The 18,756-nt window shown below is 36.2% G+C and overlaps 1 protein-coding gene across 1 annotated transcript in view; it reads right to left on the reverse strand.

Annotated features, from left to right (window-relative positions):
- TLL1 (tolloid like 1) overlaps nt 1-18,756 on the reverse strand; it is a 332,054-nt gene that overhangs the window by 155,056 nt on the left and 158,242 nt on the right. The window contains exons 2-5 of the mRNA XM_036763870.1: nt 12,608-12,718; nt 9,853-9,933; nt 7,084-7,236; nt 6,175-6,292 (exon numbers count right to left, since the gene is read on the reverse strand). Coding sequence (XP_036619765.1) covers nt 6,175-6,292; nt 7,084-7,236; nt 9,853-9,933; nt 12,608-12,718 — 463 coding nt within the window. The remainder of the gene's footprint in view (nt 1-6,174; nt 6,293-7,083; nt 7,237-9,852; nt 9,934-12,607; nt 12,719-18,756) is intronic.

Consider the following 18,756-nt stretch of genomic DNA (forward strand, 5'->3'; position numbering starts at 1 on the left):
GGGGTATTGTCGTTCTTCCCCAATCTTGACTTCTTATTTCATCTGTGTAGGTAACTTCAAATATGGAAACTCCTTGATAAGCATGCTGTTATTTACATTCCTAAGACAGGAGTTACACCTAATGGTTAATTGACTTCCCCAGTATCCCAAAGCTCCCAGGAGTTACTTGAAACCATATTTTCCTGATTTATAACTGGCTCTGTATCTCAGCAGTTTTCAACGTCTTTTTGCTTTTCGTTCATGTCAGTTTTACCCTGAAGAACACATTGAATGTTTAAGTTGGCAATACTGTCTTTAACATCTTTTTACTGTCAAGAGACTTCCACATACATAGTTTCTCTTCAATAGGTGAGCATTTTTGTTGAGTTCTTTGTGAATTCAAGGTCTAATGTGCTTTAAGGTTACTGTGAAGATGTCATTGTCAAGTTTAATTTTGTGAATACTATACTTACCATGCTATATGTGCTGGATAGGTAAAACTTACATTCAAAATCATTATAAATTTTCTTTTCTGCGTAATAATTTTTCAGAATAAATTTTAATGATAAATTTTAATTTTAATTAATAAATTTAAATTAATAAATTAATTAATTAATAATTTAATTAATAAATTTAATTAATAGAGCAATATAGCCCACCCTGTGAGATCTACTGCTCTATCTATTATACTAAAACACTTCTCTGCAGCTTGGATATGCTTCAAAAATAATAAATCAATAACTGGGTAAATCTATCTTTTGGTTCAAGAAGTGGGGGCTGGGAAAAGTGTTAAAAACAACTTTCTGTTTAAAATTACAGTATCACTGCTTACTCCATATTACATATTATAGAGTTTTAGAAAATTTTCCTATTTGAGTACCATATTTATTGTCTGAAAACTGTTTCTGCCTTCTGCCTCCCTAAAAGAAGATATTCTCCAGTCTGGCTTCAATCCTGTTACTGGCTAGTCACAGCAGGGAAAGCTACAGACTGATGCATTTCAAACACACACTGGTTAACAGATCTATCTCACATTATAAGCAGGCTCCTTCTGTTCCTCTCTGATCCTTCTGAGGAGGGCCACTGAACACATAGCTTATTCTATTGGGAGGCTATGACCAAGACGTCACCATCTACCTGCTAACATCTCACCCTAACTGCTACTGTACTAACCTCCTAATCGGTCTCCCTATTCTCTGGCTCTCTCCTCTCCAGAACCACTGGCACAGAGCTACAGAAATAATCTAACCTATGGTCATATGATCATAAGGGCACTACCATCCACACAGTCACTCAGACTCACAACCTAAGTATTGACTTTTCACTCCTTCCCATATCCAATCTGTTCCCAAATCCCATCAATTGCATCTTTGTAACATCTCTCTTATGTGCTCCCTTCTCTCCTCTGACACTGTTACCACCATGATGGTAGAGGACCTCATCAAATCATACCTAGATTATTACTGGCTGGTCTGCCTGTCTCACTTTTCTCTCCACTCTAGTCTGTCCTCCATTCAGTTAACAAATTAATCTTCCTAAAGTACAGGTCTGACCATACTATATTAAATAAATTTCAGTGGCTCCTTATTACTTCCAAGATCAAATACAAAATCTGCTCTTTGGCATTAAAGCCCTTCACAGCCTGGCACCTTTCTACCTTTTTGGTCTTCTTACATTTTACAACCCTCCACATACTGTTTGACGCATTGACACTGGCCTCCTTACTGTTCCTCACACAAGACACTCCATCTACTAATTGTAGGCTTTTTCACAGGCTGTTCTCCATACCTGCAATTCTCTGCTTCCTCATTTCCTTCAAGTTCATGCTAAAATCACATCTTCAAAAAGAAGCCTTTCTAGATCCACTTAATATTAGTACTGCACCTTTCTTCTGTTGGTTATCTTCAGTTTATCCAGGATATATCTTCTTTGTGCATAATTGTTTTTATGTTGTCTCCTCCATTAGACTGTAAACTCAATGAGAGCAGGGAACTGTCTTTTGCCTTTCTTTGTTCCCCAACACTTAGCACAGTGCCTGGAACACAGTAGATTTTTAATAAATGCTTTTTGATTGACTGACTGGCATTCAGCTCTTAACAATATAGCTTTTAGTTGAGTTTTAAGTCATGTTATTCCTTTCACAAACTCTGCATTCCAGCCAAAATGAATTACTATCTGTTTTCTGCATGTGATAATCTACCTCCCACCTTTTTGCATTTACACGAACCATCTCCCAGGCATAGAATGTACTCCTTCCTGATCTCCCTCTCCCAGAATCTTTGTCTTCCTTCAAGGCTCAGTTGACAGGCCACATATTTCATAAAGCTGTCTCCCACATCAATTTCCTTTCTCCTCAATTTACCATGCATCATATTTATTTGTAGACATGTAATATCCTCCTCATTCAGCAGAATGGAAGCTCCTGGAGGAGAGAAAATGTTTTGTTTTTCTTTGTCTCCTCAGCACCTGTTAAACTGGATTACAGACAGAAACATGGAGAAGAAATAAACAGTACCCTGAGCGCTGACTTTTCAGATCCAAATTGATAGCAAATATCACAGTGAAAAAATAAATAAAAAGAGAGAAAAGGTAAGAGATTGTGGAAAAACAGAAAAAGGAGCTACAGCTAGGTCCTAATTAGTGCAAACAATGAACTTCATGATGCTGTTGCATTATTCAAATTCACACTGCATATTTTTACCAGGCTGGAGCCATTATTGTTTGATATAAGTACAACTGTGAATAGGGCAGCTATGAATTCATGCAATCACTCTACCTAGATCATTGGGCTAATGTTGCCTGACAGGTTACTTCTATTATTGAAGGAGTGGAGGGAGAGGGAGAGAGGATACCTGGCTTTACACTAGTATAAGGCATCCCAGGGAGGAAACAAAAAGGAAAAAGGCTATAATTTTAAAGCATATACTGGAAAATAACTCTCTAGGTATGAGTCAAGTAAACTCCTTGAGGGCAGAAACTGGCAGTTTTGGTTTTGTATCTCCCAAGTCCAACGTAGCATGTGTTTAATAAAGGTTTAATTAATTCAGTGATTTCAATTTCACATTAAAGTTAGGAACAAGATAAAAATTATCAAGCCAACTAGCAATTCCCAAATTAATTATTAGATGGAAAACTGCCAAATAAAACAATGAAATGTTCAGAGGCAGGCATTTGTGTGCCCTAAGCAAGACTAGAAACCACTGCCTCTACAACTGAAACATGTACCAACTGCACATTAGCTTCCAGCAGAGGTCTTTGCCACTGGAACACATGTGATAGAAGTAACATGGAAATCAGAACTCTCTGGTATTTAAAAATGTGAGTAATTATAAGGGACAATGATAATAAATGAGTCTTCTGAGTGCTTTCCTCTGTAGAGTTACCTGCCTTGTCTCTGCCTGATTGCTGTCCTACATATGCTATAACAAAAGTAAACATAGTAACTAAACAGAATATGTAAACTCATCAATATGTTTGTGTTTACAGGCTGTGATTCTGTGCTTAGCGAATTAACTTGCCCGAGAATTAGGAAAACCTGGGTTCCAGTGAACCCCTTCTCTGACACATCTTGTCTAGGAGGCCCCCAGGCAAATCATTATCTCTTACTGTCCCCTGGCAGCTAAGGCTAGAATTCACACTTGTCATTTTGCCCAGGTAGATGGCTTCCCTTGACAGTTGGGTAACACAGTGGATACAGTGCTAGGCCTGATGTAAGGAAAACTCATCTTTCTGAGTTCAAATCTAGCTTCAGACACTTACCAGCTGTGTGACCCTGGGCAAGTTACTTAACTCTATTTGTCTCAGTTTCCTCATCTGTAAAATGAGCTGGAGAAGGAAATGGCAAGCCACTCCAGTATCTTTGCCAAAACCCCCACAAAACTATCAAATGAGATCATGAAGAGTTAGATATGACTGAAATGAATGTTGTCATTCGACAACAAAAACTAGATTTCAGTTCTCTCATCCAGAATATGATGGAGTTGGGCTTGAAAATATGTTTCCTTCTATCTCTAAAATTCTGTATTTTGATAATTATTCACATAGTATGGTTAATTTCATTTTTTGCCAACATAGAAGAATTTTCATTGAGTACTATCCCCTTCAAAGTAATCATATTGTCAGGTTAAAACTAATTCTAATGATTTTCCATTTTTTAAAAGTATTTGTTGAATTCCTTTGGAATTGTCTGATGAGCCATTTTATGAACCGCTCAATGGGGAAGAAACTTAAAATGATTTATTATCACACACTGTTTGGGACCAGAAATAACATTTCCCATCTTGGAAGTCCAAAGAATTTCTGGTTATTTGGAAAACTAAATGCCCTCTCCAAGAGCAAAGTCTGCAAACACAGATGGTATGCAAAAGCAATGTGTTGCAGGCAGTAAGAACGATTCCAAAAGAGGAATCACAGAATCTTAGAGGGAAAAGGCAACTTAGAGACCATCTAGTCCAACCTCTTCTAAGAACCTCTTCTATAATATGAAAGGCAATGCGGTACGACAGAAAGAGGACTGGACTTGGAAGAATGGAATAGGAGGAAGGGAAGGAACTAAGCATTTATTAACCACCTATTATATGCAGGACACCATGCTAAGGAGTTGACAAGTATCATCTCATTTGATGGGTACAATAAACCTGCAAGGAAGGTGTTAATATCCTCATTTCACAGTTGAAGAAACTGAGGCAGATAGAGTTTATGTGTTTTGCCCAAGGTCATACAGTAAGTTTGTGAGGCCACATTTGAACTCAGGTCTTCCTGACTGCAGGCCTAACACTCTATGCATGGCAGCAGCTAGGATCATATATCAGAGGACCAGAGTTCAAAAGTCTCTTCCATAAACTATGATCCCAATGGGATCTATCCATAATTCAATCAGTGTCATAATCATGGGCATAAATATCTATGTGATGATCATGTTTATTCAATGATTATCTTAAGAGGGTTAATATTGATTTAAATGTATAACTTCTTACGCAGTAAACAGCAACATTGTGCAATGATCAACTATGATAGACTTAGCTCTTCTCAGCAATACAATGATCCAAGACAATTTCAATAGACTCATGATAAAAAATGCTATACACATCTAGAGAAAGTACTGGTGCAGTCTGAATGCATATCAAAGCATAATATTTTCAATTTATTTTCATAGTTTTTTCCTTTTGTTCAGTTTCTTCTTTCACAACATGCCTACTATGGGAATATGTTTTATACGACTACACATGTATATATATACATATATATGTGTGTGTGTGTGTGTGTGTGTGTGTGTGTATAACCTATATCAAATTGCTTATCTTCTTAGAGAGGAGGGAAGGGAAGAAAGGAGGGAGAAAAATTTGAGATTCAATCTTATTAATGGTAAAAATTGTCTTTACATGTAATTTGAAAAATAAACAACTATTAAAAATAAATGTATAACTTCTAGTACTTTGTTCTAAAAATAGCATCCTTAAGCATAGTAATGTGAACTTAACAGATGTATATATTATTCATGTTTATATGGGGAGGAGGAGAGGAGAAATATTGTAGCATTAGCCCTGCTAGGACAACTCCTCAATTGCTAGTCGTCTCTCCTCAAACCATCTGGTATTTCTCTTTCTACTTAATTTCATTCATTCTTTTTCCAATTATTCAGTATATACATATTTAACTACTTTGTATTTATTTGTGTGTATCTGGTATATACTTATATGTCTACTTGCTTGTGTCCACTGTTAGAAAAAGGCATCTTGAAGCAGAAACGCATTCTTTGAATTTGTATCCTCAGTGCCCTGCACAGCCTAGAGATTCTGGAATAGTAGTCACTTAATAAACACTTGCTGTCGGTCATATCTAGAATACAGAGGCAGTTCACTGTCATAGGAACCAGGAGATGGTGATAGTCCTATTTCTGCCAGTAATTCAAAAGGTAATCCTGAGTGAGCCATATTCACATAAGGCCTCAGTTTCCTCTCATGTAAATTGAGAGGGGTGGAGTACATGATTCCAATCTCTCTAAAGATTCAAAGATGTTATACTTCTTTCTTCTACAAAAATAATAAGATTCTCACAAGTAAAAGATACAGATAAAACAAGAAAAATGACTTACAATGCACAAAAAGCTTAAGGGACTGCATTTTTTTTCAAAGCTGTTCAAAATTAAAATTTCTTTTGGAGCTAAGGTTAAGCAAACCATCTGTTTCAACTCACCCACAAGGTCTATAAGTAAATACGATATAACTTTCTTCATCACTTCTTTCTATGAAAGTTACACATGTATGTTTTTCCCAGTGCCTCATTGCCTGCTTGAACATGGCTCGCTGGCTGCCTGAAAGAATGGCATGTCATGAATAAACAACACATGTTACAAAGACAAAAAAAGGTATCCCAATCATTTGGGTTTCCCTAGACCAAGACTGGTTTACTAAGTGATATTGTTTTTCGTAAAGACTATGTAAGTCTTTAGAGCAATGACACCACTCTTGATCATGAATGAGTTATTACTATAAATCTTCAAGAATAAAGAAATTTTGCTCTCAATTTCTAAGCTGGCAAAAGGCACGAAAACGTTTGAATTGCTTCAGGCAAAGATATTAATTTTTGTGGTACAATTGAAAGAAACAAAAGAAAATCTCCAGGATGTTGGATGGAGGATCCCTATGGAAGATTTATGGACAAGAATAAGAGGGCATGAATTAGTTCCAATAGGAGCCAATGACAAGACTGCGGAGCCATTTAGGTACTGAAGCATGGACACCCATACCTAATATCCTGAGTAATAAAGCCCATTAACTTTACCAGTATGTGTGTAAAGATGCTATAACTGATATATAAATTATTCAAGTAGGTTATCAGAAATCATCTGTCAGTAGACAGATTTAGTGGCATATGGGAAGCACAGATTTAAAAACAAGAAGAACATTAGAGAATTTAAAATATTTTTAAACGTAAGCACATTCTGGCCCAGTAAAACAAAGTAATCTGGTTTGGTAGGTATTTTTTTCTTTTCCTTGTATCATGATTATTATTACACAAATATATTTGTTTGATTAATTTGTAAGGTACTATTTTGTTATTTCTCTTCCTTTTACCAAAATACACAAAAAGAGAGATTTTTACCAGTAAAATTGCCTCCTATAAGGTATGGAATGACACCCCCAGGCCATATTCTTTCTGTTCTTGACGTAGCAGCCCTGGGAACCCGGTTTTTCTCATTTTGTCCTGAGAATTTTACAGCTGCTTTTCCCATGGTTGTGTTGTTTTGTTCTATGCCTGTAGTGACATTTAAAATATTCTATGAAACAGAAGTACTTCACCAAGGATTCTTTTAGCTCCTTAAAGGACACAGTAAGTCTAAATGTCTTAGTTCCATACTTTTACAAATATTCCTGAAGTTAAAATATAACCGAAGAACTCACACACAACTTATGCACTATACAAAGACATTATTATGAAGCTACTACTTTCAAACACAAAATGTCTTTTAACAATCCAGCATCTTTAAAAGCAATGTCAGCTCATGCATAATGAATACAAAATAATAATAATAATAATAATTATTATTATTATTATTCCTAATGTTTACATAGCACTTTAAGGTATGCAAAATGCTTTATCTCATTTTGTCTTCACAAGTAGATGTCACTATTATCCCTCTTTTACAGATGGGGAAATTGAAGCAGAAAGAGGTTAAGTGACTTACCCAGAGTCACATGGCAAGTGACTGAGGCTGGATTTGCCTTTAGGTCCTCCTGACTCCAGGTGCAGCACTCTAACCACTGTACCACCCAGCTGCCTCACACTATTACGCAGTAAGTCCATTGTTTCCTCCTCTAAATTACTAAAAATTCAGCACCAGATAATTAAGATGGACTTAATAATTAAGATATGACTAACAGACTAATTATGATTATTCAACAAAGTCAAACTGCTATGTCCAAAACTGTGCATCTTAAGAGCAAAGTGTATTTCCATATCATCACTGTATCCCCAAGATCTAGAATAGTTACTGGCATAGAGGCACAAAGAGGAGGCACTCATTAAATGCTTTGCAAACTTAACAGAACTGAAAATAGCAAAATCAACCATGAAAATTATCAAATTAGAATAAAAGTATTCTTTGCTGACATGATCACTGGTTTACAGGATATACAATAAAACTTATTTTAATACTGAGCTATATACTCCAAAAACAAAACTAAAAGCACAAGGTCTGCCATGTGGGTCAATGATCTGCGTCAGAATTAGCTCACTGGTCACATCCAGGGGGACAGATTTTGGGAGGTGGTATGGGTAGCATTTATCTTGAATATGGCCCTAAAGACTACAGTCATTTGAACAACATACTTCATGCATTTTTAGCTGGTTGTCTCCCATGCCTGGAATGCTCTCCCTCTTTATCTCTGCCTCTTGGCTTCCTTCAAGTCCCACTAAAATCCGCCTTCTACAATATTTCCTCTTAATTTGAGTGCCTTACCTCTGTTAATTTCTTCTAATTTATCCTGCATACATAATTGTTTGCATATCGTCTCTCCCCACTAGAATATGAGCTCTTTAAGAACAGGGATTTTTTTTTAAATTTTTCATTGTATCCTTAGTGCTTAGTATAGTACCTACTATGCAGTAAATGCTTTAAAAATATCTATTAACTTTCTGCTGTTTCAATTTGTAAGTTAAAAAGTCTTTTTGCACTTAAAGCTATAGTTTAGAGGGCCTTTTCTCTTTTTTTATCTTTTCTATCCATCACGATTTGTCGAAATAATAATACATTTACATAGTACTTGGATGTTTGCAAAGTACTTTATGTATCTACCAAATCACATTTAATCAGCACAGAACATCAATATTAGCAAAACTGACTGAGCACCTGGTTTATTTATTAAGTCTACATCTTTAGATTTCCTTGTTTGTTTTTGTCATAAATTAAACTATCAAATTCTACAAAAGGCCATGGGCCTTCCATGTTCCTATTATATTACCTAAGATCCAACACAATGTCATATATAAATAGAAGGTGAATAAATGATGGATCAATACACGGATTTTTTAAAAATCAAAGTAAGATTTTTGGGAGTTTCTCTGGACTAGAGTAAGCCATCCATGTCTTGCTCTAAACCACATCACTGGGTAAGTTCCATTAGTTGATCCAATATCCATTTCAGAACCCGAAGTATAATCATCCCACAATTTAGCATCACATATTGATGTAAATACTTAATTTGTGGTGCACTAAAAAAAGTACATTATTTGGCGATCCCTGAAAGGTAGGTGGATATTTTATAACACAAGTCGTCCATCTCTTCTTACATAAGTCAGTATCAAAGTGGTACTATATTCAAAGAAGTTAGAGGCATTTAGTGTTTCTACTTCTCAATTGTTTTTGTACTTCAGTACATCCTGGAATGATGAAAAATATCACAAATGATTATCTTTTATAATTCTTTAAATGGTGACTTATGGTCTTTCCTTGGTATCTGCTTCATAAATGTACCATAAGATGTGACACAATGTCACCCCACTTTCAAAATTAATTATTATTTGCATTCATCTATTGGATAAAACTAGATATCTCCATGCTTAATGAAAGCACATTAAGCTGATAACAAATAAATTAATAATGATGAGCAGTAACTTATTAACACCTAATACATTTTTCATGATGGGAGGCTGAAAATAAACTAAACCAAATTTTAGCTTCCCTAAATTGTATTGTTTCTATGTCACAATATCTATCTGACAACAGACACAAGCAAAATGTCGCTTTTGTTACTCCTCCTTTAAGAATATTACATCATATAAATTAATTGCTTTAAGGAACAAGACTGCTATAGTTAAAATGTTGATGGTACACCATGTAAAGCAACCTGATACTTTAAACACTGAAAATACCAGAGCCAAATCTTCTTATCCTGTCTATGAGCTGATACAGAACCCCTCTTTTCTCTGACACACCATGGTCTCCCAGGTCACCTTAAAAATAAGACAGAGAGAATTATTCAAGTTAGATTCACTCTATAACATGATTTTAGAAAAACTACAGATGTCTCAACAGAAATCATTATGTATTTTTAATGAAGCCTACAAAATTACATGACTTCTTTTGCCTCTTTTTATATCCCCAATGCTTATTAGCTTAGAGCCTGGCATACAGCAGGTACTTAAAAAACACTGACTGACTAGTTGAGTTGCACAAGGTTACAAAGGTATTAAGTATTAAGTGATAGACTCAAAACTTGAACGCAGATGCTATGACTCTCAACTCTGACTTTTTTTTCTTGTACCCCAATAATCATAACAGAAACATTTTTAAATCACTAAAGATCACAGAATAATTACAAGTAATTTTTTATGGTAAATACCCTTTGTGAGATATGAATCTGATCTGGTCAAAGCAATTAAAGAACATTGGTTATAAAATGGCATAAGGAGATTCTTTGTTGTTTTGGTTTTTTTCCTTGAATGTATTTGCCAGTTTTCTTTTTTGGGGGGTGGGGTGGGGTGGGGAATTGACTTTTGTCATAAACATCTATTCTTTGCCTAACTTAGAGGAATGGTAAAGTAGATCTTTATAAGGCAAGTAAGTTAGAGGGCTTACTCACTGAATTATTATGTAGTTAATTATTTGGATTAAATCTGAACACATAGTTGTTATACCTCCAGAGAAATTTTTTTGAAATTTTTAGTGTTTCACATTTTATAAGAATGAAATAATACTTAAATTCATTCATTCCCAGGCAGATTGGGGGGTATATTTTTCAATGTGCTCTTCACTCTACTGCCACTCATAAGCATAAACTTCAACCAGTATTAATGCCATGCTACTGTAAAATTACATCCATAATAGATTAAGAATATAAAAATGAGAGGAAAATAAACAGGAAGGTAACCAGTAAGATGAGCAAAAAGATAAATGTAATTAAAAATCTAATATTTTAACAACTACATTGAAATATCAAGAATTTTTAAAAATATTAGAGATGATTGTGATTTTAGGACAAATCTTTTAAAGTAATTATCATAGCCCTGGACTTTGCTAAACCTCCTAGTTGGTAATATATCAAAATTAGGTTTAAATTAATAAAAATTTATAAATTAATTTATTAATGCCCATTAATCTAGGTAGATACTAACCAACCAAGGAAAATTAAGTAAGTGACCTTTTGGGCAAACAAGGATATGCATTTTAGTAAACAAATAGTAGAGAAAATTTTTTAAATTTTATCAGTAATGGGGATAAATGAGAATTAAAAAAAAACAAAGACAGAAATCATGTAGTATAATTTTCAAATTCTTTTAAATCTCTGAAATCCAAGTAAGGAGTGAAAAAGAGATCTATAGAAGAGCAGAATAGTTTTAATATTTTATACTATACTGAATTTTCTAAAGGGAAGGCACCCTTATTCTTAGAATTATTACTATCTCACAGTCTAATTACAAATGATATTACAAAGAAAAGCCACATGCAAAAGTATAAAAAGAGGAAAATGTACAAATTACCAATGGTCCCTGGTAATTTAAAAGAATATGACAAAAAAGGGCAAAAATAAAGATAAGGCTTAGAACACAAATAGAGGTTTTAGCTGTCCTCATGGTATATAACTGAAGACACAGTAACTCTAAGGTACTAGTAATTAAGTATAAGAAGGACTACTCAGTGGGAAATTCTACCCATACTTTGAGGGAAGGCTGAGTATTTTGTTTTGTAGAAAAAATTTGAGTTTAATGCATTAAATGTATTCAGTGTAGCACTACTCCTCCTTCCCCTATCCCTCCATTGCTTGGTGACATAGGCTTAAAAAATATGTCTCTATGTATGTGTGGATATTGATAACTGTCCCTCCATATATATAGGTAAATAGATATACTTTTCTACGTTGACATTTCCTGACATGTCTTGGAAGCAATCATCCACATTTATAAAAACAGCTCCAAATTCATTCTTTCCTATGTTCAAAAGTCAATTAAACAAAGACAAACTTCAATTCAGAGGTACAAACTTCTCAAATCCAGAGTACTTTTGTTTGGCCAGTCACTAATGAATAATTACAGAAGCACAAAAGGAATACTAAGGATATAGTGGGCAAAAAAAGGCAGCAAGCAAGCCAAGGAAATCTACCAGCTGCTGCTACTTAAAAGGAGAGCTCCAATCTAGCTCACAATTTTTCCTAACCTTACATTCTATTTCACCACTCACCAAAACAAAACAAAACTAGGATCAGAAATATATCAAAGACAATTAAATTGTGTGAAATTTATATTTTAAAGAGAGTGATTTTACCATTTTAAATTCAATTTCATTGTATATAATAACAAAGAAAGTTCTAACAAAAATGTCTTTTTAAAAAAAGCAGAGAGCTCAATCTGACAATTGCTAGGGAAATCACATTTACACTTTCTTTTTCCCTAGCAAAAATCAATATAATTGTACTTAGCATAATGTACTCTTGCAAATCCATATCCAAAGTGAACCTTAGGAATAAAAGATAAACTTCACAGTGTGTTTATTTGTCTTGAGCTAAAATGAAAAATAAATGTTTTTAAAATTAATGTTCCACAGGGTGATATTAAGCCATTTGATATTAAATATTATTTAAAAGAAAAGAAAGTAATCCACATGAAGAAGCACATGCTATAAACATCATACCTGTGATATGTCCAAGTTTTTCAAATGAGTTCTGTGTAAGGTCAATTTTCCTATCAATTGGAAAGATTCTTAAGTCTTCATCATCTAAGGCAATATCTCCCCAAAAGACAGCTTGAAATAAAAATATATATATACACAAATTTTTCAATTAAAATGAATTTTTTTAATTGTGAAAAACCAATTTACAAACCAAGATAATGAGGGAAACTCAGCACTGCTTAGGAATATATTAGTAAGAATCCTTTACGTTTTAAGTACAAAAGTAATAAGGGATCAGGAGTAAATTAATGGAAACCATCTCAGGCCAGAAATTTTTAACAAGTATTATATTAAGACTAGACTCCTTTCCTTTTGGTGGACTCTGGTGGCCACAGACTAATGATACATGTAGGGAGGAGACAAATATGAGTCAATCTTTGAGTCAATCTTTAACTGTCTGCTCCCTACTTGAAATTATGGAGGAGGGAAGAGGTTTCAGTGCGTCATGAACTCTGAACATCCGAGTACTTCCTGAGCAATGTGTGTTTACATGGAACAGTTGTGGTGGGGGAAGTACTAGGAGAATATAATGGTAATTCAGGGAGAGCAGTGATTAACATCCAACTTCATCCTTAGTCTCATAATTTGCCCAAGTCCTCAAGGAGGACCATGTGTCTATTAACAACTCAAACCAATATTTTATTCACTCCAAAGGGATGATAATTTTAAATACATATTCAATTATCAGAAGGTGATTATAGAATATTTTTTCCCTATTGAAACTCCTAATCATCTGATTCTATCTGAAAGTACAGGTAATAAAACAAAACATTGAAAAACATGATGTGTTAGAAGAGAAAAACAAGATGGAATAAATAGGTTTTTTTTCTCTTTTGGGTTTTTTCTTTATAGGTTTTTTTTTTTAACAGAAGCTTTTAACTTAGTGGCTAAGTGGATTTTTACCTACTTGAAGATAAAATTAAATGAAATTATCATGGGATCTAGCTGGAGAAAACAACCACCTTTGTTTAAACAAAACAATTTCAAAAGCAACAGCAAAATTCTGCCCCTCCTACATTTAATATCTTGACCTTGAAATACAGCTCTAAAATAGATTGTGGCTACTTCTTGATTCATTTCACAAACTATCTCCCCTATTTTAGAACAGATTTCTAAACTTGTTTTTCTCCTTAAAAGGCAAAGCAAACAGACATAGATGTTTTGAAAAGTCAAAATTCCTGCACTTGAAATTACCTGGAACATTATTCCACTCCATTTACATAAGCATTAATGCAGAATTTTGCCCAGGGGCACCTGTCACATAAAGGCCTCCCAGTCTACTGTTCACAATGAGAAAGAACAATTAGCAGAATCCAGATTTCCTTCCCAATAAACTTTAAAAATTGATATTCTAGGACTTCTGTCAGTCAAGATGGCAGAGTAAACAGTAAATTGCTGTAGCCCTCCCATATTCATCACCAAACAACCATTTAATAGTGCCCCAAAACAAATCCTGAAACAACAAAACCAGCAAAAAACACAGGGGGAAACAATCTTTGAGCCGAAGAAACTTAGAAGATTGGCAGGAAAGGTCTATCTCATTTGAGTCATAAGGAAGCCCAGTCCAGGATGGGAAGCCTCCCAACAAGCTCCACCTCAGCAAACCAATGGTAGATCATAAGCACCAATGCAGTGGAGCAGGCAAATGCCAACATTAGGACTCCCCACATGCTTCAGCATAGCCAGGGGACCAGGTAGAGTCCAACTCTGAGAACCACCATGTGCTACGGTATAGTCCTGAGCAGACAAGCAACCCCCCGAGGCCAGATCTCCACACACTTCATTGGATTCCCAGGGAAATGTAGAAACACCCCACCAGCCTCAGCACATGCCAGACACCACTATTAGGACCCCAGCTTAGCACCAGGTAAGCTGCCAGATCCCTAGAGCTTCCATCATCACCAGCCACCACCTCCCCACCACACCCCCTCAGCACAGCACCAGACACAAAGGTCTCCTGTGAGCTGCAAGACAACATCTATGCAACAAGGAAAAGAGCCAGGGCCTGCAGCCCCTGGCACAAGAAGCCTGAGAAAGTACCCTTTCCACTGCAGGAGCGAATTTAAAGGAAAGAAAAAAGGCCAAAAAAGATGAGCAATAAACAACAAAAAAAGAATCAGACCACATTAAGTTGTTATGGTGACAGGGAAGATCAAGATACAAACACAGAAGAGGACAACAATGTCAAAACACCTATGAGCAAAACCCCAAAGAAAAACAGGAAGTGATCTCAAGCCTAGAAAGACCTCATGGAAGAGCTCAAAAAAGAGATTAAAAATCATATAAGTGGGGGGTGGAGCCAAGACAGCAGCTGGAAAGCGGGGATTTGCATGAGCTCCCCCCCACATCCCTCCAAACACTTATAAAAAAATGGCTCTGAACAAATTCTAGAACTGCAGAACCCACAAAATAGCAGAGGGAAGCAGGGCTCCAGCCCAGGACAGCCTGGATGGTCATGGGGTAAGACCTATCGCGTGGAGCTAGGAGCTGAGCAGAGCCCAGCGTGGGCTGCGCCTGGACCAACCAAACCAGGAGCCAAGTGGAACAGGCCCTAGAACCCTGAATCAGTGAACTGTGGCAGTTACCAGACTTCTCAACCCACAAACACCAAAGACAACAGAGAAGGTTAGTGGGAAAAGCTTCTGGGACAGAGTGAAAGGAGTTCTTGGTTCGGTCACTGCCCTGGGGGTAGTGGAGGTGGCACAGTTCTGAGGACAGAACTGCAGTTGCTTCTGGCTCCAGGACCACCTAGTGGGAATTAAGTGGCGTATCAGAACGGGAGTGCAAAACCTGCTTAAGGTATGAGTCACAGTCTGGGGTGGCGGTTCTTGGGGGAGGAGGAGCACTGGTATGGCAGCGCTTACTGTGAGAAATAGCTCTGAAAACAACAGCGCATCCCCTCAAGCTTGGAACAAAGTACTCTCTACTCTACAGGCAGTCATACCCCGATGAAAAACTCATGGGTCAAGTAGCTGGCTGGGAACATGGCCAGGCTGCGAAAACAGACTCAGATTCAGACTCAGACTTTGAATCTTTCTTTGGTGACAAAGAAGACCAAAACATACAGCCAGAAGAAGTCAACAAAGTCAAAGAGCCTACATCAAAAGCCTCCAAGAAAAACATGAACTGGTCTCAGGCCATGGAAGAGCTCAAAAAGGATTTGGAAAAGCAAGTTAGAGAAGTAGAGGAAAAATTGGGGAGAGAAATGAGAATGATGCGAGAAAACCATGAAAAACAAGTCAATGACTTGCTAAAGGAGACCCAAAAATTACTGAAGGAAACAACGCCTTAAAAAATAGACTAAACCAAATGGCAAAAGAGCTCCAAAAAGACAACGAGGAGAAGAATGCCTTGAAAGGCAGAAATAGCCAAATGGAAAAGGAGGTCCAAAAGACCGCTGAAGAAAATACTACCTTAAAAATGAGATTGGAGCAAGTGGAAGCTAGTGACTTTATGAGAAATCAAGATATGATAAAACAGAACCAAAGGAATGAAAAAATGGAGGACAATGTGAAACATCTCATTGGAAAAACCACAGACCTGGAAAATAGATCCAGGAGAGATAATTTAAAAATTACTGGACCACCTGAAAGCCATGATCAAAAAAAGAGCCTAGATAGCATCTTTCAAGAAATTATCAAGGAGAACTGCCCTGATATTCTAGAGCCAGAGGGTAAAATAGAAATTGAAAGAATCCACTGATCACCACCTGAAAAAGATCTAAAAAGAAAACTCCTAGGAATACTGTTGCCAAATTCCAGCACTCCCAGGTCAAGGAGAAAATACTGCAAGCAACCAGAAAGAAACAATTTGAGTATTGTGGAAACACAATCAGAATAACCCAAGATCTAGCAGCTTCTACATTAAGGGATCAAAGGGCTTGGAAAATGATATTCCAAAGGTCAGTGGAGCCAGGATTAAAACCAAGAATCACCTACCCAGCAAAACTGAGTATTATGCTCCTAGGCAAAATATGGACTTTCAATAAAATACAGCACTTTCAAGCTTTCTCAGTGAAAAGACCAGAGCTCAATAGAAAATTTGACTTTCAAACACAAGAATCAAGAGAAGCATGAAAAGGTAAATAAGAAAAAGAAATCATAAGGGACTCACTAAAACTGAACTGTTTTGTTTACATTCCTACATGGAAAGATGATGTGCATAATTCATGAGACCTCAATATTAGGGTAGCTGAAGGGAATATACATACAGATAGATAGATAGATAGATAGATAGATAGATAGGGGGCACAGGGTGAGTTGAATATGAAGGGAGGATATCTAAAAAAATAAAATCAAATTAAGGGATGAGAGAGGAATATATTGAGAGAGGGAGAAAAGGAGAGACAGAATGGGGTAAATTATCTCACATAAAAGTGGCAAGAAACAGCAGTTCTGTCAGGAGGGAAGAGGGGGCAGGTGAGGGGGAATGAGTGAATCTTGCTTTCATCAGATTTCACCTGAGGAGAGAATACCATACAGACTCAATTGGGTATCTTACCCCACAGGAAAGAAGGAGGAAGGAGATTAAAAAGGAGGAATGATAGAAGGGAGGGCAGATACGGAGAGGAGGTATTCAAAAGCAAACACTTTTGAAAAGGGACAGGGTCAAGGGAGAAAATTCAATAAAGGGGGATAGGATAGGAAGGAGCAAAATATAGTTAGTCTTTCACAACATGAGTATTGTGGAAGGGTTTTGCATAATGATACACATGTGGCCTATGTTGAATTGCCTGCCTTCTTAGGGAGGGTGGCTGGGGAGGGAAGAGGGGAGAGAATTTGGAACTCAAAGTTTTAAAAGAAGATATTCCAAAAAAACTCTGCATGCAACTAGGAAATAAGATATACAAGCAATGGGGCATAGAAATTTATCTTGCCCTACAAGAAAGTAAGGGAAAAGGGGATGAGGGGGAGTGGGGTGACCAAAGAGGGCTGACTGGGGAATAGAGCAACCAGAATATATGCCATCTTGGAGTGGGGGGAGGGTAGAAATGGGGAGAAATTTGTAATTCAAACTCTTGTGAAAATCAGTGCTGAAAACTAAAAATATTAAACAAATTTTTAAAAAAATTATATAAGAGAGGTAGAAGAAGAAATGGAAAAGAAATGAGAGTGATGCAAGAGAATTATGAAAAAAAGAGTCAACATTTTAGCAAAAGAAAACAATTTGTTTAAAAAGTAGAATTGGCCAAATGGAAGAGGAAAGTACAAAAGCTAATTAAGGAAAACAACTCCTTAAAAGTTATAATTGGGCAAGTGGAAGCTAATGACTCCATGAGACATCAAGAATCAAATTCAAAAGAACAACAATATAGAAGAAAATGTAAAATGTCTCATGAGAAAAACAACATAGCAGGAAAAGAGATTCAGGAGAGACAACGGCAGAATGACTGGACTACCTGAAAGCCATAATCAAAAGGAGAACCTGGATAGCATCTTTCAAGAAATTATCAAGGAAAACTGTTCTGATGTCCTGGAACCAGAAGGCAAAATAGGCATTAAAAGAATCTACAAATCACTTCAAGAAAGAGATTTCAAAATAAAAACCTCAAGGAATATTATAGCCAAATTTCAGGACTATTGGGTCAAGGAAAAACTACTAAAAGCGGCCAGAAAGAAACAATTCAATATTGGGGAGTCACAAACAGGATCACACAGGACTTGGCAGCTGCAACATTAAAGGACCCGAGGCCATGGAACATGATAATCCAGAGGGGCAAAGGAACTAGGACTACAACAAAGAATCACTTACCCAGCAAAATTAAGCATAAGACGGCAAGGGATTTGAAAAATGGTCATTAAATGAAACAGAAGGATTTCAAGCTTTCAAAAGAAAACCAGAATTAAACCAAAAATTTGATCTCCAATGTCAACATACAAGAGAAGCACAAAGAGGTAAAAAGGGAAAAGAAAAAATAAGATATTCAGTACAGCTAAACTCTTTACATCCATACATGGGAAGATGATATTTATAATTCTTAAAAATTGTACCACCCACTAACAGTATAGCTAGAAGGAATTTACAAAGACAGGGGGTACAGGTATAAGGTGAACTTGAGGGAATGACATAAAAAATAATTAAGGGATGAGAAAGAAGAGTATGAGAAAGTA

This window comes from Trichosurus vulpecula, chromosome 6, assembly GCF_011100635.1.
Source record: "Trichosurus vulpecula isolate mTriVul1 chromosome 6, mTriVul1.pri, whole genome shotgun sequence".
In the NCBI taxonomy this organism is placed as follows: domain Eukaryota; kingdom Metazoa; phylum Chordata; class Mammalia; order Diprotodontia; family Phalangeridae; genus Trichosurus; species Trichosurus vulpecula.